We start from the raw sequence: 25,525 nt of genomic DNA, 5'->3' as shown, positions 1-25,525 counted from the left end.
CCTCCTTTATTGTAAAAACGCAATATGATTTATGCGAGGCAGTTCTGCAAAAGTCCCACAGCTGTCTTCGGATTGCAGGGCGCCGGTTGGACTGATGTGATCCGCCGAGCTGAATTACTGTGACCTTCTGAAATCCTAAATGGAAACACCACTCATGCTCAACTCCGCGCTGCAGGTCACTGAGAGGCTAATGGAGGTGCAGTCCTGAGAGGAGTGTTGCTGTCTTATCTGAGCTGCACACCGACAGCGAGAGAATGACAAATAAATGAATCTGACCCGTCCAACTGAATGCACGACAAACATGAATAGAAAGAGCTATTTATGTTGAACTTGTACTGAGGATTGAACACTATGTGCTTATTTGTAGCCACTCAAAGCTTTGTCTGAAGGGAAGGACACCTTTTTTTTTTTAAATTCTTGAAAAACTGACCTTTTGAAGGTTACATTGCAATAAAAAGCAATGCCAGAAGCTGCCAAAAGCAATGTTACAATAGAGGATGTAAATTTTTTTTCCAACAACAAAATCAAATCATTTTGGCCATCTAGCAAGGTCAACATAAAGGTTGCAATTACTGCATGTCCTCTGAACACGTTTTCAGTTTGCAAAGTCACATCTCTCTCCAATTTCTCTTATCCATGGTGCCAGAGTACATCTCCTGGATGTGCTAAAAACTACAGGGGTGATTTTATTAATTAACCTGTATTCTGTTATCACAAAGACTGGGATGACCGTAATTAATAAGTCAAATTTAGCCCAGAAGACACTACGCTGTGAATAGATTTCAAGGTCACTGATTGGTGAGTTGACAATACTGAAGCACAGGAGGTTCTACTCTCGACAAGTTTATCTGAGGAGCTATCCAACATTTAACAGATGCACTCTGAACACTGATAGCCCTTGCACTGATGCATGCTGGGTGGCTGTCCTTGAATCACAGTATGGTTTATGTTTGTGAATGTTTGCTCAGGAATAATGGAGGAAGAGGAGTTTCGGGCCACATCCTACAGAAGCACCGTACTGATTTTAAGATTTAACAGCTCACCAGAGAGAAATCTTACCTTAACTTGAACGGTCTTAAAAGCTGCAAAACACAATCACTGATAACTGCTATCACTCCTTAAATAAGCACAATAACTCATACAGACTGTGTCAGAGTCATACACACACCCATTTTTTCTCTTTTTATTCAGTGATAAATAATTTCCTATGACCATAGGCTTTATGTGTAGACATCCGATCAAGGCAAAGAGACAAATTAGAGGGCACACATTGCCACCATTAGAAAATAATAGCAGAAACAAAAACAATGAGGTAAGAAGTTCTCTTTTTTTATACATTTGTGGTGCTTCTATTTCTGTTATCTATACTGTTGAATGCACAGTGCTTCCTAATACAGAAAATCCTGCCTTGTTGTGTCTGTACATTATTAAACAAAAACAGGTCATGGCACAATACTGAACCAACCGAGGACAGGGCACTGCAGGGTGTATAGCCATCGGTATACATCAGACCGAGAGTGAGAAAAACTGAGCAGGAAACAGAAATACAGAACCAAACTCTAAGACTTAGCGGTCAAGCTCTGTGATTGTTGAAACACACACACACACACACGCACAAACATGACAGTAAAGGTGAAGGTTGGTAGGTTGTATGTTCCCTATATTGAGCTTATGTGTGAGTTTGTGACTTATTCTTCTAATCAATTAAGTCTTTAATTTATTTTTCAAGCAGAAATACCACTCACTGATTTCAGATTTGCTGCAGACCTTTGGAAATTGGATTAATGGGCAGATGTGTGAAAGTAACTATAGACTGACTTTGAATTTAGTTCTGGTTATCTATAAATATGAAGAGATGGAAGAGGTCTGGATATATAGTGTTGTACTTGGAAAAATGAGTTCGAAAGAGAACAATTTAGTGTTTTGTTGTGTTTCTGTTATAGAAAAATGGATATTTAACCTTTTTACCCAATGATGGTTTAAAACTAAATATTGTATTTACTAAAGAATATTCTGAAACATGTTTTTTTGTATTTATGTAAAAAAAAAAATAATAAAAAAAAAAATAAAAAAATTTAAAGTTGTTTTTTTTTTTTTAAATCAGAAATTGATCTTGTGACAAAAAACACAATTTGAAGAAATCACTTTGCCATTTTTCACTATTTTCAGAGATTTAACAGACAAAGCAATTAATCAAGAACTTAATCGTGTGTGTGTGTGTGTGTGTGTGTGTGTGTTTTACATTCACAAACCTCAAGAGCAGCACACTGAGGCACAGCCCCATGCATGGACCTGACCTGCAGTCCCAGTGCCTTCACCGTCATACAAACACAAGACAAAAATGCTCCTGGCTCGCTCATTTCCTGTCCAACGTTAAAGGAGAATACCACCAATTTTCAGCGTTCACATATGTTATTTTCACACCTTAATACGACTACAGCTTCTGTTTATAAAAGTCAATACTGTCTGCTATAGTTGGCAATATACAAGTTCATCTCAACCCCCTACACCACAGTGATGGACACTTTTGAACAATCCTTTGAAAAGGCCACAGTGCTTGTGGCTGTAATTTACAGAATTAGGATTATTACTACAAATACTAGAGGTGTTGATGCTCAGATGGAGATTATAAATTCACAGTCTTCTGTTTATTGGCAAAGGATGTGCATTAGTGTCATGGGTTTAGCTTAGCAAAACCGCTGTCTACACTCTACTGCTTATTCTTCTGCTGCTCTAGTATAGCATATAAATAACATAATGCAAGGTCTTACATTGAGTGGCATTCTCCTTTATGGTGCCTGACCTCCCGTTCTGCTTGGGCTCAGAGAACAGGGTCTGCGCTCGCAGCCCAGGGAGGTCACCCCTCCTTGCTACCTGCTCCTGGGCTACGGGCTGGTTGGAGACAAAGAGCTCACACACCTGCCCCTTCCTCTCGTCCACAGAAGTGTGTGTGTGTGCTAGTCCAGACAGCTGGGATCACAGCTGCTCTCCCCAAACCACACACCTGGGGCCTTGTGACGTGACAGGCGAGAATAAACCCTGCTCTACAGCCAAGTTGGCAGAAACCCCCCTTCCCCCTCAAGGGTTCAGTTCAGTGAACCTCATTTACACTCAAACTACTTCAGCGGAAAGGCGGGGAGGAGGTGGGGGGTGAGGGGTGGGGGTGGGGGGGCTAAAGAACATAAAATGTACAGCAACAGAAAAACACACAACTGAAATAGCAAAGAGAAGCCAAAAATAGCAACAGGAGCGGTCATGACGGCGCGGATGTGTGCTGAGGGTGGCAGGGCGGGCGCCCGGGAGTCAAGTCGAGGAGTGGCTGTAGTGGTCCTCAAGAACTGTGTGCCAGCATTATGCCTGCGGTTGCCATGACAGCGGCACATTAAGCACCCTTTCCAATAGAACAACAACAGAGAGACGGCCATATTTTAAATGAACAGTAGCAGGGTGCAGCAACAGCCTCAGCTGCTCTCTCTCACACTCCTCCACCCCTTTGTGCCCATATCTCCCTCTTAGTGTTTTGTTCGTTTATTCGTTTTCCTCTTTTAGTAGTTAGGTACTCCGCGGTGCTGCGGTCCCCTTGACACATAATCAGAGACTTCCCTGTTTCAGGCTTCTGGCCAGAGTTTGTTGTTTTTTGATTTTCAGTCATTGTGTGTTTTGTAAATCCCATACATTTTTCAGAGCCTCTTGCGTCAGTCCAGAGGCAGGCGTGGTCGAGTCCTCAGCCTGGAAGGCAAACTTTGCCTGCGAACAGCAGTCCAACTATGGTGAAGAAGATGGAGAGGACAAACAGCACGTACGAGGAGCCGACCACCGTGTTGTTGGGCAGCTTGTACGGCTGGCCTCCCACCTCATTGATATAGAAGCCTATGGGGAAGATGAGCGCCGCCATGCAGAACAGGATCACTGGAAGGAAGGAGCGAGAGAGAAAATATTAGTTTGCCGCACACTTGAAGACGATTCTTGTTATTCTGTACAGACATACAACTTCATTCACTGTCTCAATGTTACTAAAAATCACACATGTAAACAAAAACAGATGAATTTGGGGTTTAAGAAAGAAATAAAAGATGGATAACATGACCTCAGCCTATGTTTTAAGTCTTCATTCTTCATACAAGATGCAGAAAATTAACCGTGAACTCACTCAAGTTGAGCAGGAAGTACAGGCAGCTCAAATTGAATTCAATATTAGCAAGTTCATTAGCGATGTACAATAGTGCCTTTCAAATGGCTTTGAAGGAGCAATTACACAAAGCAGACTCGTGGTACGCACAGTGATCAGCGTGATTCAGCCTCATGTTTGTCGTGAAGGTAAGAGAGACTCTCGGCTCGATGCACTGTGATACAAACATCAATGTTTCAATATTTCATTTAGAAACAGGAAACGTGTTGCGTAAATGAAACATTACTCACACACAAAAATCACACAAGATTAATTCTGAGCTGCTCAGACAAACTGAAATCTGGCTGTATATTTTTTTTTTTTCTCAGACTGTAGAAATGACAGACTCATTGCTCATTTCACATCTTCATTAGGAGCTTGAACTTTAAGGACTTGACTGATTTAATTGTCGAAGATAATCATCATCACCACGCATGTCGTCTGCCACGTTACTGCAAGCGAGGTGATTGCAGCGCTACGCGAGGGAGCTGGAAATATGTGAGTGTGAAGATGAGGAGCCACTGATGAAGGAGTATCTCTGGTATTTCTTTTTGCTTCTTTCCACAAAAAGAAGCAAAAAAATTGAGAAAAGTCCAACAGTTTTTGTGTGACATAATTGTTTTATCCCAACAAATACAATAATGTTTATTATCAATGTACTACAACATTTTTAATTTATAAATAATGACTTCTCTGCTGTTCTCCACAGCCCAGACATGACAGAAAATTCACCCTTTTTCTGTTATTTTTGCTTTTCTGTAGAGTTGTTCCATCTTTAAATTACAGTATTTCTGATAGCACATGAAGGCACCATTCATCCACGGTCAAACCATTTCGCAAATTTCTAAGAAGAAACCCTCAGGTAGGAGATTTAATGTAAACTTTGAAGTCTACAAATTCAAGCTTATCTGCAGCTTTAGACAATTATTCATGGGTAAAACCATATCATTATCAACTCCTATCCTTAACCTAAACACAAATGTACAGTATTTCCCACACCACTTGAATGCAGCATTAGTTTCAGTAAATGTTTCTCTACAAACCAGAAATAAGCCCTTTATATCACCTCAGGCTGATTAACACAGATTAAATTTTCTCTACAAGCTTAAAGGAATCAGTAATCAGATTTCAAGCTTTGGAAAACAGGCAGATCCAGCTCAGTTTATTCACTGCAAGTGTGTTAAACACAAAAAAATAGAGCTTGCAACATTAAAAAAAAAAAACAAAAAAAGATAAACATTAGGAACTGTGGAGAAAGCCACATGCATGCTGATGTTGTAGTTTCCTACGTCAGCCAATGGGTGTTACATAAGAGACATTATTTACTGATTTCATTTACGTCACAAAAAATATTGTTAGAAACCTAACATGCATCTACGTTGTGTTTGAGATTTACAGTAGATGCTCCACCGGCGAAACCAATCACCAATCAACTAACATTCACTCAAATCTGCAATGCACATCTTTTGTATTTATCCCCTCTGGGAAGATTATAAAATGCAATTCAGAGACTTTCGCCTGTATAGTTTTGAACAAACACCGCCACTACTGGAAATCGGTTCATAAACTGCCTCTAAAATGTCTGATTCCTCATGTATGTGTCAAACACGGTTTCTGTAATTGAGTGTAGAGGATTAGAGAAATCTATCATTTCCTTAGCTAGAGAAAGCAGATTTCTTCAGCATGTATACACGTTTTGAATCAGCTTATGGCATGTGCATGAAAAAGACTGAAGACAGGGAAAGTATCGCCGTGACAGCTGAGAGACAGGATGAAAGGAGAGATCATTAAAATGTAGCTATGCATTCTTGTGTTCAAAATAAGTCCATCCAACTCTATTTGTACAGCACCTCTCGACAACAAGGCGATTCAGAGTGCTTTCTAGACTCAAAAGACTTAAGACTCACTAGACTAAAACTGAAACTACATTAAAGTAACCTCTATAAGTCTAAATAAGGCTCTTTCCGCCCTGCCTTCTCACTGTGTCGTTGACAACACACACACAATTAAGAAGGAATCAGAAAGCAGCGTCTTGTTTCACTACTCTAATCAGATAAAAAAAATAATGTCCGGGAGGGCGAGAAACCACAGATTTACAGTAACCAGGTTACTACAGTAAATGTAAAAGTCATTTCCTGAGTAACCTGATTTCTCGTTTGCATGTAAACTGTAGCGACAAGAAAGCTGAGAAAACTGCATCAAACCTTCTGGGAACAATTAGTTTGGTGTGTTGAGCACATGCTGAGAATCATTAAATTCATTATAGACGCCCCCCCTTCTGAAAAACACTGAGCATGTTGTGATGTACTGCGCAGTGTGTGTCAGGTTTGTTAGCAGCTGCAGAGTAAAGCTGAAGTTAGAGGTGAAGTCATTAGAGCGTCTTGTCATACGGGAAGTGGGCTTCTGTGATTGGACATTAAAGTCGTCACTAATTAGAACGGCTCCCTTTTCTTCCGTTTCCTTTGAAGATGTTATTACTGAAGGGTTTTGGTCCAGCTCTGAATCCACTTATGTAACACGCAGTGACGTGAAACAGCAAAGAAAACTGAGCGACTTCTATGAAACGTAGATCAGTGGCTGTGTGGGGAATTTGTGGAAGAGCTTCATCTTATCAGGATTGATGTGTGCTAAATATTACTGGTGTGTGCTCCATCAAATCTGAGTGCCGACTACCTTGTTACCAAGCAAATTGCTGGTACTCCAGCACGAGGTACGACAGCTCTTTGAAGTTAACAGTGTCGAATTAGTTAACACTGTTTGATGACGGCACATCAAACCATTTTTAGCTCTCACTTTTTCACTCTGGGTACTGAACAATTTGCAGAGCTGTTCAGTACCTAAGGGATGACTTCTCCTGATTTCAAAACATGTTGCCCTTAACAGTTTTGTTGACTAGAATAACTCCATGTATATCTACACTTCACTAATCTGTTCAAGATTAACTGACATTAATGCAGTAAATAAATTGATGAATATGTTTTTTATAGCAGTATCCTTTTAGCCGTCTGTGTCAGACTGCTAAGACTTGTGAAAGGGGAGAAGCAGAAAACAAAAGCTCAGTCTTGTCTGACATGAAAGCCATTACATATTGTATAAAATCAGAATGCCTGTATGTTCAGAGCCAGTCCTTGAAGAACCAATAAGATGCATGTTATGTGTCTCCAGTCTGTCAGCGAGCATAAGTGAGCTCTGTCTGGTAAACCTGCCCCACAAGCTAATATTTACGTCTGTATTTTGCCTGCTTGTTGCTTTGGACATCTTCACTTTCTGTTACTAAACTTAGACGGAACTGAAGTTTTTGTGCTCAGCCCTAAACACCCTAGAAACACATTATCTAATGACATAGCTACTCTGGATGGTATTACCCTGGCCTCCAGCACCACTGTAAGGAATCTGGGAGTTATCTTTGATCAGGATATGTCTTTCAACTCCCACATAAAACAAATTTCAAGGAATGCCTTTTTTCACCTACATAACTTTGACAAAAATCAGGCACATCCTGTCTCAAAAAGATGCAGAAAAACTAGTCCACGCATTTGTCACTTCTAGGCTGGATTATTGCAATTCCTTATCATCAGGCTACCCAAACAAGTCTCAAAAGACATTAAAAAGACGCAAACTGACAAAAACTAGAAAAAGAGATTACATTTCTCCCATATTAGCTTCGCTGCATTGGCTTCCTGTAAAATCCAGAATAGAATTTAAAATACTTCTCCACACCTACAAAGCCCTTAATGGTCTGGCACCATCATATCTCTAAGAGCTCGTTGTACCCTATTACCCCACCAGAACACTGTGCTCCCTGAATGCAGACTTATTTGTGATTCCTAGAGTCTCCAAAAGTGGAAAGGGAGACAGAGCCTTCAGCTATCAGGCTCCTCTCCTTTGTAACCACCTTCCAGTTTGGGTCTGGGGGGGCAGACACCCTCTCTGCGTTTAAGAGTAGGTTTAAAACTTTCCTTTTTGACAAAGCTTATAGTTAGAGCTGACCCAGGCTTGCCTTGGACTAGCCCCTAGTTATGCTGCTATAGGCCTAGACTGCCGGGGGACTTCCCATGATGCTCTGAGCTCCTCCCCCCCCCATATCTGTATGCATTCATGCACCATTAATGCATGTTACCAACTTGGCTTCTTCCCCAGAGTTTTTGTGCTTTCTTGTCTTGCAGGTTCCTGTGGGTCATGGTTGCAGACCGCCTGCTGCCGTGGTCCTGCTTGACGCCCTGGGTCTGCCTTCTATTATTATTATTATTAGTTATATTTCTATAATTATTATTGTTGTAATTGTTATTATTGTTTCATCCTGTTAAAAGGGGTGTTTTTCCTTGCTGCTGTTGCCAAGTGCTTGTTGATGGGGGAATGTTGGGTCTCTGTATATTAAAGACTACAGTCTAGACCTGCTCTATGTGAAAAGTGCCCAGAGATAACTTCTGTTGTGATTTGGCGCTATATAAATTAAATCAAATTAAATTGAATGTGTTTATCTATGAGGAGGGTAATATTGCAAGGATGTGGTGAAAGGTCAGTTAAAGTGCGACAAGAGATACATGGCTCAGCAATATTCTTGCCGGCTTCACCAGTGAGTTAATTGAAGTGCACCTCATGGTCCACTGCTTCTTTAAAACAAAAGCATCTTAACTGATAATAACTACAGTGCAGCTGTTACTTACATTAACACATCTTGTTTCTACTTTACTTTCTTTGCCTTTGAACGGCTCCTCTAGTGTAACAACCTAATGTCTCTGCTGGCATCATTATAGTCATCTTAAATCAACAATGTTTGAGTCTATGTTCACCTTCACTGTTGAACATGTGTGTGTTCTGAGTTAATGTAACAAGGCCTGCAGATGAAGTGAATCATGACATGTTAAATCGATTACTAAAGTTGAAAAACAGCTGCTATCACAGATATCAGTGAAAATCGGTTTGACAAGGCTGACGTGAAGTAAAAAAGCGGTGTTTCACTGGTGTCTATAAAGTCATGTCGCTTGCTTTCTGATAGGATTGTCAGTTAAACGTGTTTTAATCTGAATGTGCGCCATTAACGAGTGACAATCGTTAAAGTGAAGTTAACAAGAGCAATGCTCCTCGTTAACAACTCTCATTGTTATTGGGAAGGTATTTTATCCGGTGCAAAATCACAGCAGGTGGCTCTAATTGTCAACACCTGCCTATTAGCCTCCACATCACATAAGCTGACATGTCAGCTGATAATAGAGATCTATCGGTATCAGCATATATAACAAGATAGTGCCGTTTTTCTGTCAGAGAGCGTTGATAATTTTATTTTCTTTACTGTAAAATGTCCTGCCAGCACATATCTTGGTCAAAATTCTTTTAAAAAAGAAATTCATCATAATCAAAAGTGTTTATGTCAATGTATATGTCAGTCGTTCTTAAACTTAATGAAATCATGCCTGCCTTTGGAAGCCAAAAACATTTCATGTCCCACACATAAATCAGATTTATTTTCCCACTTGGTGACAAATTTATGTGAAAATTCAAGTTACACTGCTAGAGATTTCACACACAAACGACACTTTCTCTCCCGCTATATGTTTATAGTGAACTCGATATAACAAGAATAAGACATAATAATAGTTCGGATATGACTGTTGTGTTTGCTCGATGAGCACCACCTGTTTTTCTTTTATTTCCTGTCCATCTTGTACATGTTGCTCTGTCTGAATAAATCTTACAAACATGAATCTTGACTGCCTAGTCAGCATCAGAGCACTTGTTTGGTTCAACTCTTGACATTTTCCCCCATGTTAATGTAACAGCCCCTCACCCAGTTTGAGAACCACTGATTTATGTTACGTTTGTTTATATATATATATATATATATATATATATATATATATATATATATATATATATATACACACACACACATATACAAGCTGTAATTTATTATTAATTACCACATTTTCTTACTACTTGTAGTTATTGTGGTTTTGGAGCCTTTTTGATTATTTTTACTTTCTCTTTGTTTTCATCTTGACAATTTATGTTATTTCTTTATGATTATTTCACTATTTTTCTGATCTCTATATTTGGCTTGTTTTGCTTTTGCCTGTTTTATTGATCAATGTGATTTTAAATTGTTGTATATTCTCTTGTTGATGTTGGACCCCAAGAAGACTGGCGACTACTTTGGGGAAGCTAACAGGGATCCAAACAAAGAATAAATCATTTATTTTGTGCAGTTTCTGTTTAAGTGTTATTAGATAGTCATATTTTTTATTACTCCCACTCCATCCCCACTGATGACCCTCACACCTTGGGGAAACACTGCTGGTGTGTGTGTATATAGAGAGACAGAGGCGAGCCTGTGCTGGTCATACAAAGCTGCCCATTCATACGCTACAGACTGCCGACCTTCTCTCCACCTTCATCACCTGTTTGCTCTGAATGAACCATCCCTGTCTGCTTGCTACTACCTTATTCTTCCTCTCTCCTCTTCCATTTGGGTCTTTACATTGGCATCCATCTCTCACTTACTAAAACTTTCAGCTCTTGACCTCTACAAACGTGATTATTCACTCAGCTCTCCTTCTTAGTCAACTCTTTTTAAGCCTACACCCATTTCCTCTCTTAACCTCTTGCCTTCGCCGACCCCCAAACCCCCCCCCCCCCCCCCCCCCCCCCGCCACCGCCGCCACCACCACATGGCCGACAGCCCCTTATGAGCAACTGTGTAGAGAGTGCAGTGTTCAACATTGCAGCTAAAGTTCAGCAACATCAGAGGACAAGAAAATACTTTGGCTTGGTCCCTGTCCTCCACTTGAAACAACCTCTTGAGTTACAAGAGGAGCCCAGGAAGGCCATCTGCCTCTAAAGTGTCAGCTAATGGAGCTCTTAAAACAGAGTAAAGTGATGTTTACTATCTCTCCTCCCTCTGTTACAACAACCCAAGCTTAATATACTCGGTTATACCTGAATACCTGGTACCTGTTATACCTGAAATATTTGACACCCCTCTAGTGTTATTTCCTCATTAAAGTGATAATCGTTATCATGCTTTTAACCCATTAAAAAAAAAAAATCAGTAGTAATGATACACCTCTTGTCTAATATGGCCAGCAGAAGCATAGCAGAGGGACAAGGGTGACAATTGCTCACAGTTGCCATGGCAACTTCCTTACTTTCCTTTGGCTGTGATCATTAAACAATGACTCAACGCCTTCCAATTTAGCTTGTGACACAGATTTGTGCTTACCGGACAGGCGGTTTGCAGAGGGTTTGGGATTCTGTAAAGTGGTGATTCATTGGGTATTTGCAAGTGATTAGGATGAATTACAAAACCTAATTATGAATCTGCATTTGGCCAGACACGCAAAAGACTTGGGTGCTTGTTCAAGTCTGCGGGTTACTTTTTCTCTGCAGAACAAAGGAGTCACAGTGTCGGTATTCAGACGATAATACTGTGCATTGTGGCTTCACAGGCGACGCCACTGCTCCATCTGTACAAGTGTGCTCGAGGCTGTCTATTCTTTTAACTAACTGGCCAATCAAATTCCACCCTCCCACACAGCCTTACGAAACGAGCCCAGACACGATGCACGAGATGGATACGGAGTTATTATCGAGCACTGGAAGTGCATCAATATAGAAATCGTGTTTTTGAAAAAAACAAAGCAACTGGTGATGTCCAGGATATAAAGGGAGAGAAAACATTAGAGAGACACAGTGGCACACATGCCACCCACTCGGGTACCAGAGGAGCTGCATTACTTGATAAATAAGCTTCAGAGAGCAAGAGGAGTCATCAAGCTTGCAAAAAAAAAAAAAAAAAACCCTCTCATAAAAGGTGCAAACACAACCAAACACACACACACACACTCACACACAGGTTCTCACGTCACTCTCAGAAACACAAACACACTGATGTCTTCCACAAAGCTTGGGATGTTTTATGACACACACAGAAAAGCACACACACACACACACACTCATCATCTTCATATCAAAAATAAGCAGAGCATAACTGAGCTAAAACCAATATTTTCACACATTATCCCACATCTCTTCTCCTCCTCTTATTATTCTCTCACCTAAAGAGACTGTGTGCATGAATATACTAATGTAGCAAAGGTGATTTTTTTTTTTTTTTTAAAAAAGGTTATATCACAACGGATGCAGTGAGACGGAGAAGAAAGTGAGAAAGCTTCAGGGGAAAATGCGCTGATGGCAAGCATAGTAACGCCAAACTATTTCATTCAATTTGACTGTCATTGTCTTGTTCACTTACTGCCAGTAAAGGCGATCCAGCGGGCGTATTTGGTGGCTTCTCTGCGCCAGTGTGATGCCACAAGCAGTCCACAGGTGACTGTGAGGGAGATGATGCCCATGATGATGAAGAAAAGTGTGGTGACCCACTCTGGGGGAAGCCGTGGCGGAATACAGGTCCGGTCTCGTCCGTGGATGGTCTGACATTGCCGGACTAGACCGACTGTAAGGGCACCTGTACAGAGAGATTGAATGTTGATGGTCATTTAATTGAATGAATACAAGCACACAAAACACTGAATATTAGGGATTATGAGTTACCAGTTGATCTAAAACCTTTTTTGCACTACAAAAGGGTTCGTTAGGGGGAGTAGTTCCTTATCTGAATCGAGGGTCTACGGAGAGAGAATGTTGCATTGCTGTACAGACTGGAAAGACCCCCGAGGCAAATTTGTGATTTGTGATATTTGGCCAATACAAATAAAACCGACTTGACCATTTAAATATTGACAACATTGTTACAAACTTCTACATAGGTCAAACCTTTGGATATTATAACACACGTTTTTATCTCCCTTACCTTCTCTTAAGAAACTGTCGAGCTCTCATAAACTCTTTCTCAAAATCTCAATGTTTTTGTTTTTAACACATTTGCTACACAGTTGCAACAGGAACACGAACAGCGGATTGGCACATGGTTTGGGAACCCCTACTCTATAAGACTTTGATGCAACACAGCTAATAAAAAGCACATACTGTACACAAAACTCTTTTGCATCAGTACATTCACACCACATGCCCTGAGTATTTATTCTAAAACATCCAACAACTACTGATGATACGATGCATCGTTAACAGGAGGTCAAACAGCCCGAGATCCACGTACAACGTTTTGACCCAGACTTTTTGGGATGTCGTATGTTGTATATGTAGTATATGTAGACTAAAGACTGAAAAAAAAAAACAAAGGGAAAACTATAAGAGAAAAAAGATGAATAGACTCTAAAGAAAACCAGTTAAAATTAGAGGAATTTAGTGCCTTAATCATTGACAAGGACCATGCAGGGGAAAACCAAAGTGTTTTTTCTCAGCTGATGCCAAAGCAAACCAGAGACAGGTGAAGTAGAAGGAATGGAAAAAGCCAGAGAGCCTTCTTCCATTTGTCACCGATTCAGTGCCTGCGAGGAGCTGCGGGGTTGCTTTCTCCACTCTGGTGGGCCCAATTATGCCAGTGGCCAACATTTCTTCTTGCGCTTCCACACTCAAGAGGAGAGAGGGAGGGCTAAATCAATCCTGCCAATTACTGAATCTATCCCACGCAGGTATGACACTCAGTACAGACAGTTTCTAAGAAGTTGGACTGATATGACACAGAGCCTGTAATTAATGTCCAAGTCTTCCATGCTTGACTATAACCAGCAACTCTTTTAAAATCTCTTCTGCCTTGGATTTTAAACCGTGTAAGCTTGCACATCTGCTCTCGCAAAACATGGCATGACCTGACGTTCTACTGTACTTATCCGTCACTGATCAGCCAGGGAGACAAATGGATTCATGCCTCAGACTGAGTCATGAGCGGAGCTCTGCCAGATCCTGAATGTGAAGGCAAGTACTCAGAGCAGGAACATGCTTCAGTGGTGCAGCCACTCTGGAGGGACAGCTTTCAATTAGAGCATGTCCTCGAGGGGAATTTCTACCTGAGTAAGCAGAACACTCAGGTTCTTTGCTGATCACAGGTCTCAGGCAAAGAAAGGCGGACTATAAGCAATAGACCTCAGAGGACACACATTTTTCATTTGAAAAATTAGTTAGTGTGGGCGTCAGCGAGAGGGTTTTCTGTAGTGCACACATTGATAATGTATGAAGCAGCCTTTTTGGATGGCAGGTAAGCAGTCATACATCTCCATACTTCGACGCTTCCCAACCGTAGACAAATAGTGAGACACCGTTGTTCAGATAGACAACAGCATTACAAGAAAAAAAAAAAAAAGACACAGCAGGCTCATTCATTTCAATAAGGTCACTGTTGTTACAGCAGAGGTGGCAACACAGAGGGCTCGGGCAAAGAAACAAAGGTTTGTCTGGCAAAGAAAGTTGAACCTGACTTAACTTTTGTTGCATAACAATGCGGCATCATCCGGCAAATACGTGCAAGTGCACATTCCTGGTAGATTACTTAATGCGAACATGGTCATTTTACTTTTTACCTAGTGGTTGGCGTTACAGAGGATAAACTTATGTCCATGTTGCCATGATAATAACTTAGTTTGCGAGGAAACAGCAAAGGAGACAAATAATCGTGCAGTGTTCTAGCAAATAAGGCTTCAAATTGATGGATGTTTTTCTCAAATCAACCTTCCTGTATTGTATTTTGTCACTGTTTGACTTCAGGTACCACTGAAGTCAAACAGTGCTGCTTTTGGTCTGAAGGCCCAGTTATTGAAACAAACCAACCAAAAGGTGCTGTAATGGCAATGTCATACAGTCATAACACTTGTGAAACTAGTTTTAAAACTAGTGTCTACATGTCTGTCTATATAAAACTGTAAATGATAGTATGTGGCAAAGCAAATTCTAAATTGAGGCTATATTGGCGCAACGTCTTCTTAGAATAATATAAATACATTATTTTCTCCTTGTGTCTGAGGCATAAACTGGAAAAAAAAAATTAACGAGTGGTAAACACTCTTTCCACTGACCACAAAATAGCCCATTCATTGAAAAGGCAAGCTTGTGTGGGCAACATCATAAGAGTTCAACAGTGGCTCAGCAGGTGGGTGGACGTGTGCATGAAAGTATGCAAGCTGGAATTTCAAAAGGTCAAGCCTGTTGTTTGCTCTGTCTGGCACCTGAATCCAGACGTTTTATAACCCCTCAATTAAATCTTTGTGTACTTACACGATGAATATACAACGTTGCTACTAACCGTAACGAGTCTGAACCACTTGAATCCAAACAGAAAAGCAAAGCCTGTGTGAGAAAAGTGTTTCTTGCTGCTCTGGGGGCGTGGTGGTTCTGCAGGCTGTCCAGAGGAAATCCTGTCCCCTTTATAACACCCAGTGAAAGCACTGTCTTCACAGCAACAACCAAACACAAACTCAACCTTTCCTAGCCCACACAAACAATGCCAGTGGTTCAAAAGAAACGCTTTGGGAGTTTGTAGACGGTAAGGTAAGCTATATATGGAGCTGCAGAGCTTGCAGCTTTGTATCCACTGTTCTGTTAAGGCCACCGAGATAAAAAAAACTACTTCTTAGACCTCACACACAGCAGTGCTGTCATTAAGGCACACGTGTTTTCTTACAGATGATTGTTTACTAAAAATGATGCTCTCGGTCTTCATTTTTACCTTATCGCCTGCCTTATTGCTATGGTAATTCACATCCTGCTGTACAGAACACTTATGTAATAACGCTGAAAAGAAAAAAAAAAAAAAAAATGGAGGTCATGGCTCATGACAAAAATGGCACCTGAATGGCTCTCGGGCTTACTGAACAGCCTATTCCTGAAGTCGGCCCAATATTACAGGGTAACCTTGAACAAATTAAAGAACAGGAGGTGAGGGAGGCAGAGAAAGCAGGGACTAGAGAACAGGAGAGCATTAGGCAAGAGTCTGATCGCTCCAGTTAATGGCACCGTTTTATGACCATTTCCCCTGGATCCTCTGGGCTCCTGCTGTTTCACTAGCTCTCAGTGGAATTCCTGCCCTACAGCAGGCAGGCACGCTATGGTACACGGACACAGGTAAACAACACAACAAGCAGGCCTGTACCCACAAACTGTTTTGGTTAAAATCTGTCCGAGAGTCAACAGTATGTTCATGATACTTTTTTTTTTTTTTTTTAATTAAACAGCCTTGACACAACAACTTCAAATGATTCAGTTTTGTGGTTCTTACCTCTGTGTTCTAGGAAAAGTTTTGTTCAAATTGGGTATGTTTGGTGTCGTGGTGGTGTTTTGCGTTCCCACTCTTCACTATGGCTACTGTTTCTTTGCAAATCAAGCAGATAGGTCTTGTACTTCCCTCTGGCAAAATTAAATCGTATTTCCCAGTCCACTTAACCTTATATGCATCTTACTTTTTCAACTGGAGCTCCTACATCCAACAACAACCTTGCCAACTGCGGCAACTAGCAGTTGAAAGATGACAGGCGAGGTGAGAGCGATGTGTTACTCAAAAGCAGTCCGGCCAGGTTGCGGTGAAATTTTGTTGCCTGACCGGATTAAATTGTTATTCAGTCCAGATCCAGACCAGAGTCCACCTATTGAGTATGTGTGCTAGACCAAAGTGTATTAAATGAAACTGCCCCTCACTCAGCACTGAAAAAGGATGTGATGTCACTGTCAATAAATATAGAAGAAAGCGATCCCAACCTGTAAGCTAGAATAATAAATTATCCATTTCCAAACACAATGCATCAGTGTTGCTATTTGCTGACTGTGCGCGTCAGCAGTCAAAACTGGACAAAGACATAGTAGATCGCAACGAAACAGTTAAGCCATGCTTGAATTCATCACTCGTACTGGCTTCAATTACAGTGAATAGGAGATATTTGAACAGCAGAAGTGTTATGAGCAGAAACAGGACCCACCAAAATGTTTAGTTTACAAACTCTTGCATTATTCCTCTGTCTCTCATTTACAGAAAAAAAAAAAATGGGCCAATTTTCCATTTTGAGGCTGCACTCACTTTCACGCCCCCATCGTGCCCTGTTACCCTGCAGTTAACTTTGTACTCACTATGATCAAAATACTCCTCTCACCATGTCTCAGTCCAAATGAGAGGAAATGAGGGCCGTGTCTGCTCATCTTCAGCATGTTGACGTTGTCATTAGTGGAGCAATGGGGGTGCTGCTGTTTTTAAGCTCTGGAGGGATGAGTCAAACAAGCCTCTGAACTGTGGTGGGTGGCAAGTAGGCAAGCCGAAGCAGCCAACAGCTGCTTCTTGTGTTGCTGCTGCTGCTGCTAGAGGCTTTTACAGCGCCCACTTACATTGTAGGAGCACTGGAGCGCAGCTGTGTACGGTCCAAACTCTCATACAAAACATGGTAGACAAAATCATACCAACATACCAAAAGAACGTACACACATGTCCGATGGTAAGCCCCGGCAACCCCGGCTTCTCATCTTAGCTGGATTACTGAGAAAGCATGGGGAACATGACTTTGATTTTACGGCTAAACAAAACCTTATTTGACATTTTATGGTCAAACGCTACCAGCTTAAGTGCTGCTATTACAGGAAATTAATCCTGTTTACTGTCACAATGTCCTCAGTCAGCTTCCCTTTTATAGAGAAGTGATGGATTATGTTTGAGTATCTCGGCTGCCTCATTTCTACATTTGTGCTGTTCGACTAAAGTGAAATGATTAGATGTTGATATCAAACATTCCTAGTGGACCAAATTTACCAAACTGGCAAAATGGAAAACATCACCTTCAAGAAATAGTGGCAACAGAGCAATATGCTTTCACATTTGTTAGCGATGTATTCCATTAAATAACAGTGATACTCAATCCCCTCAATGCAGCACAAGTGCATCCATTACCACAGATAAATCTATTGTTAGAGTATTATGTTGACATTAGAGGCACATGAGCTGCCTGAACAGATTAATTTTTAATTCAATGTGAAGCACCTCATGGGCCCGCCTTACAACTCAGCTCATTCACATTTGGCAGACTGTAGATTAAGCATAAGTGGGAGCTTTCAGTCTTCAACACATCCTCATAATTAAACGACAGCACAGGTCTAAAATCTAGCCGGCAAAAAAAGATGTATAGTTATATTTACGCCATGTAGCGGCCATAGTAAGAATGACCAGAGGACTTCCAGAATGACCCATAGGACTGGTCTGGTTTAGGGAAAGATCATGGTTTGGGTTAAAATGATCACTTGAAAAGTGGTTTACACTTCCTTGAAGTTGTGCAAGCTTTGTCATCATGGCAAAAGTAAACACGAAAAGATTACGTTTTTTTTTTTTTTAAAAAGCCCTGACTTGCAGATGGCAACATGACTCGTGGTTGGAAACAGGAAGTGAACAGTGGTCTCCTGCAGCCAAGTCCACTTTTTGCCATCCAGCCAACCTGCCAGCCCCGAATAAGGCAAAAATCCAATTATCAAACCACCTTATATTGACATCACTTGAACTACGTCACTTCCCCGGGTCATAATTACTACGGCTGCTAGATGTCATAAACATTACTATAGGTTGTTTTTGCTGGACTTAATTTTAAACCTATATTGTCGTTTTTCTTGTGAGGACGGACTGTCAATCTTTGTCAGACCAGTTCTACACATGACAACCTGCTGCGCCTGAAGAAATTCAAAATTACGTAAGTAAGCAGCACTTCAGACCTTCCACCTGCAGGCAAAGAAAGTAATAGCTGCTGCAATTTTAACAGTTGGGACACCTCTAGGCAATGAGTGTTACAGCTGCAGTTTTTCTTTTTCAAAGTTACTTTTCTGTATGTTTTAGGTCCCACATTCAACCCTTGTAAGCTAAAATGTAACGCCTGCATGTGAAACGTGTCAAAACTAGACACTCTTCTCTGTAGAAAGCTGCTGCTGGTTTCTTTCTTTGCCTGTTGGTGGCACAGGGTGGACTGGACTGCAGGTCTGAACTGCTGGCACTGCAGCTCTGCAACTGAGTGATACCGGCTCAGCCTGGTTTCAGTTACTTTGTATCAACGACACTGTGTGTCCTTGTGCCTTGAAAAGGGATATCTCAATTTAGAACAATTTTATATTCTGAGTTCATCTATTTTAGATAATGTCAGACTCAGATTATAACATGCTGTTCCTGAGCACTTGTAATTATTCACCTCGACTTCAAATTTCACAATTTTGTTGTCCTTCGTTTTGTAAATCCTTGTGGTTTGCTGTATGTGCTGCAATGTGTTCTCTTTTCAATAAGTCAGATTTTTTACACAAATGGTAACAAAAGGTATAACCCATACCTAGTGTGGAGACTAGTCTTCAACTACAAGTGCCTGGGTTTTTTTTGGGCACAATCAGCTTTAACAGCGCCTGTTACAGCATGTTGAGGCTGATGCAGATCCTTAGTGCTCATACCTTTCAGGGGGAAATTAATTTCTTTATTATAAAGAAGGATAATGTCCTTGACTCTGGGTTAATAAATACATCCTGTGTGGGATAATGCCTGTGGTGTGGAGGTTATTTACATTCAATGATGTTTTTGTGTGGAGGGAAGTTGCTTGCTTGAAATTGCAAGCAATGAAATAGCTGTTTGTCACGACTATCACCTTGTGCTCTTCATCAACAGCAGTCTTCTCATTCAGTAGCTCACTGTATACAATAACACTTTGGAAAGTAATGTCAGGGTAACACTATGTTGGAACAGTAGTGTTAGCACTTTATTTTTAAATTGACTATGATTGTGTAACTGTGTACAGCTGTGTTGAAATACACCTGACACTGTTCACACTGAAACGGTTAAATGAGCTGCGCCACAGGAAACCCACATGGAAAGACGTTGCGTGTTAAAATCATCAAAGTCATCATCAGTAGCCTTGGATACAGCGTTGTGATGAGAAGGCAGCCTTTACCTGGATGTGATTTAGCTTTTTTTTTTTTCAAGTATCTGTGTGCATACAGAGTGCTTTAGAGGTTATTCAGGCTCTGGAGAATGACATCCACTGTAGTGACAAGTATCTGCAGGAGGGCAGACGATGGCGGAGCTGCCGAGAATCACAGTTTCTGTCCGGCACTGCAGCAACAATGGCTTTGCCTTGAAGCTCAGCACAGGAAATCAACTTTAGCTGTTATTGCCTGAGGATATAACACTGAAGTGAGGACAATGTCATGGATCCACACTGTGTCTTTTGTGTTCAATGACTACCTCCGGTATGCTGTATCTATAGGGGTCTGCCTTTTTGTGTGTTAAATCTCACTTCCGTTATCAGTGTGGGTGATTACAAGAAACAGCAATCAGTGCTGAAAGATTTTCTGCAGTTTGTTATTCTTGATCAATTCACAAAAAAGCCTAGGCCAAGTCACTTGACTGAAATAGGAGGCAAAAGCCACACACTTCAAAAGGAAAGTCAGATTTTATCAATGCTAACTGCCCAGGGGAACATGTATGTTTGTCCATGCTCTGTGTCTGAAGACGACACGCTGAATTCCTAAAAGGGCAGGTTATCAAGCACTGAGCTCCTCTGATAACACAACAACAAAGCTGGGAAGCAGAGGTCAGCTGATTGGAGATAATACAATGTAGGAAGTCATCAGGGGCTCTTCCTTCATAATAACTTCAAACAATGCACTAGTCTGTGGAGTTGGGCAGACGTTAGCAGCATGCCAGCTACAAAGGACACTTACACGTCAGGTATTGAAATGTAACTGTTCAAACAGAAGATGATCTAATATACCAGCAGTCTCAAAACTCTTAATAGCATATGCTAAAACAGACAAACTGCACTGACAAAGAGGAGCAAAGGTCACAGAATTAATGCACACTGTAAGGGGTTGGCAAATAACGCGATTTGACATGACACCAAATGTCACCCTGCCTTTTGTGCTTGCGCAACAATGATGTCACCTGAAACTTTGAATCATTTTTCAGGAAGTCTATTTTGCATATCCCCTGTATGAGACAGATCGTGACGAAAAGTTATTTGACCAAAAGTTATGTAACGTCTTTTAAAGTAATATGCCTGTAAAAGACACAAAATGGTACAATACTATCAAAGCTCTGTCACAAATAGCTACTCATACATTTGATATTTTATTCTAGATTTTATGTAGGAATGATGCTTAATTTGCAGTTTCTTTACAACTGTATGATAATAGCAACAAAGAATCAATAAAAACATCATCCCTGCATTTATTTTCCCACTGACTGAATAAGCAAATCTAAAGGGCCTCGCAACTTACCAAGATAGAGAGAAACTGTAACCTCCTGTCTGAGCTGAAAAATGTATAACTCTGCAAGTTAATGGCTTTTTAAACCAAAAACAGTATTGAATACAGACAAACCCCTCTTTTAAAACTGAGTTTACTTTTATATATTCCAAGACAGAGGCTGGTACACTCAAAACGGTGAGGAAAAAGGTGTGGTGAATTGGACGTGAGTGATCTACCACCTTCAAATCTCATAAAACCATCTGAGACAAGACGCGTCACAATCATCAAAGAGAGGAGTGGAAGCTGAAAGGGGAAGTGAGAGCTGAGACAGCGAGGTGGAAGTTGGTAACTGTACAACACCCACTCTTAAAAATGACACCCACACTCAGTCAGCACAACACTGGAGTTTAAATATAGCAGATGTCCAGCTTTCTGTACACGAGGGTACAGAACTGTGGATCTTAGTGTACTTTGGCACTAATTTTAGGTGTGAACTGAGCATAAAAGGCCAGCACCTTGTCCACAACAGTGTAAGATAGTCAGAGATGCATTGAGAAAAAGCATTATTTGCTCTCCAGCACAGTCTCATGGCATGCATTGTAGACAATGCCCTTATTTAATTTGCATCCTATTATTACATTTGTGTAGATTGCTCGTTCTGTTGAGCTAATACAGTGTGGATGTGTATTGGTGGATGATGAACCCTCCCTGACCCAGTTACTAAGCTGTCATCCTGCAGCGGGAACAAAGAGGAGCAGTTGTCTATCAATAGCCTGAACGTGTTTTCAGGACTGACACAAATAAAACTGAGAACCAACAGCACGTGCGTCTGTACAAAACCAGCAGGGACGCCAAAAATAAACACCCACTTTGGTTCCTCCAGTGATCACCAATTTGATTGATTACATGATGGTTACTTCACCAACCACAGGACAACCATTAACTTTAGTGCTGAAACAATAAGTTGCTTCATTGATTAGTCAATAGAAAGCAAACTAATTGCAAACTATTTGGATAATCATTTAATCTTACGAGTCATTGATCAAGTAAGGCAACGACTGTTTCTTTTCATTATTGAAAAATAAGCATTAGCTGTTCTAAAATAAATCTGTCAAGAGCGGCAACAATTATTCAGTTAGTCGAGAAGCAGAAAATTATTTGTTTTGAGTCATTTTTTAAGAAAAAAAATGCCCAAATTCTGCTATTCCAGCTTCTCAATTGTGAATATTTTCTGCTTTATTTAGCCTTCCATGATAGTCAACTAAATATCTTTGGGTTGTGGACTACTGGTTGGGACAAAAGAAGATATTTGAAGACGTCACCTTGGGCTTTGGGAAACAGTGACCGACGATTTCACTATTTTATAATCAATTAATTGTGAAAAAAATGACAGATTAATCTGTAGTGAAAATAATTGATAGTTGCAGCCCTCGATCTAGCAGTTAACAAGTGTTTTCATCAACCAAAGCTGACAAACATTCTTGTAAAGGGAACATCTTTGGGTTTTGTACAGCTAATTGGGAGCTGAGAAATTGTTATGGCCATTTTTCACTATTTTCTGACATTTTTCAAATTAATCAAAAAAGTCCAAACTAATCATTAAATGTAAAAGCAGCACTGATCCACACTAATGATCAATCAGTCATGAAACTGCAGTTATAGGTCTTGGTAATGTGGTCTGGGGTCAATAACAAACAGCATGAAAATGCACAGAAAACACTGCTGTGGAGGACAAAAGATGCAGGCTGCTGATTAAACCCTCTAAACAATGGGACACATCTTTGTTGTGGAGATTATCTGATGACAAATGCTCCTGCGATGTAGGGACAGCGGCAAGAAATCCTGCAAAAAAAACCCAAAACAGAAAAAACACAAAGCATAATATTGGTTTTGAACTGCTGATTACCTGCTGATTCACCGGTGTTGATCCAGTCTGGGTTTGCAATGCTGGCTATTGCAAATATATCTGCTGCCAGAAACAGGCACCCTGAAATGATGGTCAGCTTATCCATATCGCCAGCTGAGGAAGCGGTGAATGACGTGGGGGAAAATGTGGTGGTCGGTCGGTGTCCAAATGTGAGCCACAGGGTGGGCTGTTATCAGTCTAACCTCGCCCCCTTCAACAGGAGCCTGCTGTTGTGGTTCTGCTGTGCATTTTGCAGCAATGTTAGCTCCTCCGCGTCAAGCAAGCGAGAGCCTCCAGCTACAAAGAGCATCACATCTCAAATGCCACGCTGTAGTCCAGTAAGGTAAAACAATAGCTCAATCGGCGCCGGGGCCCTGAACCGCTTTTGTTGTCTTTTGGATCCGTTTAGCAGCAGCAGCAACAGCAGCAGCAGCAGCATCGGGTACAGCTGCGGCTAGCAGGCAGCTAGCTAGCTACTTCCCAGATTCGGGCTCGGTGTGCCGAGCTGCGGCCCAGAAACTGCTCGACGGCCGAGAGCACGACTGCGCTAACATTTCAGACGCAATGTCACACAAACGTAGGTGCAGAGGAAGCAAAGCAAAGTCCCCCTCACTTTTTTTAAGCGAAGGACTAACGTTATCCGTCAGGAAAACGAGAAGCCATCACCCTCTCTTGCTTACTCGAGCCCGTTCTTCTTCTCCGCTGGAAAAGCATCTGGTACTTTCAGCCCGTTAGCCAGCCAGCTTCACCCCCTCTTCTTCTTCTTCTTCTTCTTCTTCTGAGGAGAAGGAGGAGGAGGAGTAGGCTGGACTCGCTGTTCAACGCTGCGTATTTCAATCCAAAAGCGACGTGATAGATCCCAAACTGGGCGGTTAAACGGCACCGTTATTGTTGTGCTTTCCACCCGTATGCCCACCGTTAGCTCAGCCTCCCTTTCTACCAAATGACATCAGGCGAACACCCCCACGCAGCGTCAAACAGACACACACACACATACACACACATAGCTCAGCGTCTTCACGTTCAGGAGGAGGGGGTTCGTTCTCTTCTCGCGATGCTATACAAAAAACAGGGGGTCTTGTTGTCCTGAGTCGCCCTGTTTGAGAAAATTAATTAATTTGAGGGTCGTTGATGCAGCAGTGGTGGCAGAAGCGGTCCTGCAGGAGTACATCCTTAAAGGCTTGCAAGGCATCAGTGAAATAAAACCACATAACTTAACACCAGCCAGATCTTCCATGCTAATACCACCTCAAGCCATACACTCACTGCAACTTAGTTTTTTACTGTGATGAGATAGACACATAGACATACTTTCTGTACATACATACAGAACAAATATCTTTAAATACATTAATTAAAAATGTTGCAGTGTTTATATAGTTCTCACTCATTTGTATTTACATTTTTAAACTGCAAGTCTGCATTTTTATATTTCAATTAACTTTATATATATATACACATATATAATGTAGATATTTCTAGCAGCAAAATCACAATTCTTCTGTTTATGTACATTGTTTTTGTTTTTATTTCACACTTGTAAATGTAAATATCTGTTTCCCATGCCAATAAAGACCCTTAGACTTAAATTAGATAGACAGACAGATAGATAGATAGATAGATAGATAGATAGATAGATAGATAGATAGATAGATAGATAGAGTACTTTATTAATCCCAAAGGGAAATTAAAGTGTTACAGCACCTACTTGACATAAATCAAAATACAAAAACTAGGAGGCAGGTAAATGAATGAAATATAATTAAAGGCTAAGTCATATTTAATAACTGAATAGACAAACTCAAATATAAAAATAAATAGAATATAACCTCAGCTACACTATTTGCTGAAGATACACTGTTCAGTCATATTAATAATGATGATGTTAATATGCTTTAGTATAGTACACTGTACATTGTTGCAAGTCAGGTGGATATCGCTCAGGTAGTAAAGTGCATGATTGTCCATAGATGTTAGAATTAAGTATGACATTGATACTTGAATTTAAACAATGTACTGTATATATGCATGTAACAGTATATACAGACAGACAGTACTTTAAAGATTATCAACAGATGCATCTGGGATAGTACAGATGTGATGGATAATATAATAAATAAATAAAAGTCCAGGTGAGCAGTCTGTCTTCACTCTCAGAGGAGGTTTGATTAGTTGCATATTCATTAGGGAATTTGCACCATGAAATACAGTACAGTATCAACTAAGCTGTTTCCTCCATTGTGAGACAAACTTAGTGGCCCTGTTGTCTTGTGGAGACACACTTTTATGACCTTCATTTTGAAACTATATCATTTTACTACTAATACTGTATTGTGCTCACATGGTGCATTTTCTTA

The 25,525-nt window shown here is 40.8% G+C and overlaps 1 protein-coding gene across 2 annotated transcripts; it reads right to left on the bottom strand.

Moving 5' to 3' along the window:
• Positions 1-2,159: 2,159 nt before the first annotated feature.
• Positions 2,160-24,184, bottom strand: mosmoa (modulator of smoothened a). Of its 2 annotated transcripts, none has more exons than XM_044330992.1 (3): positions 23,169-24,184; positions 12,420-12,632; positions 2,160-3,909 (listed from the first exon to the last, which is right to left on the bottom strand). In XM_044330992.1, exons 1-3 carry the CDS (start codon positions 23,272-23,274, stop codon positions 3,725-3,727), a joined length of 504 nt encoding a protein of 167 aa, XP_044186927.1. In that variant the 5' UTR covers positions 23,275-24,184; the 3' UTR covers positions 2,160-3,724. The 2 variants fall into 2 exon arrangements, with proteins under 2 accessions (XP_044186927.1, XP_044186928.1); XM_044330993.1 differs by lacking the exon at positions 23,169-24,184 and adding an exon at positions 17,161-17,266.
• Positions 24,185-25,525: the final 1,341 nt, after the last annotated feature.

Source organism: Thunnus albacares, chromosome 17 (assembly GCF_914725855.1).
Source record: "Thunnus albacares chromosome 17, fThuAlb1.1, whole genome shotgun sequence".
NCBI classification, from domain to species: Eukaryota; Metazoa; Chordata; class Actinopteri; order Scombriformes; family Scombridae; genus Thunnus; species Thunnus albacares.
The sequence above is the reverse complement of the archived record's forward strand: the minus strand, read 5'-3'. Positions and strand labels throughout refer to the sequence as shown.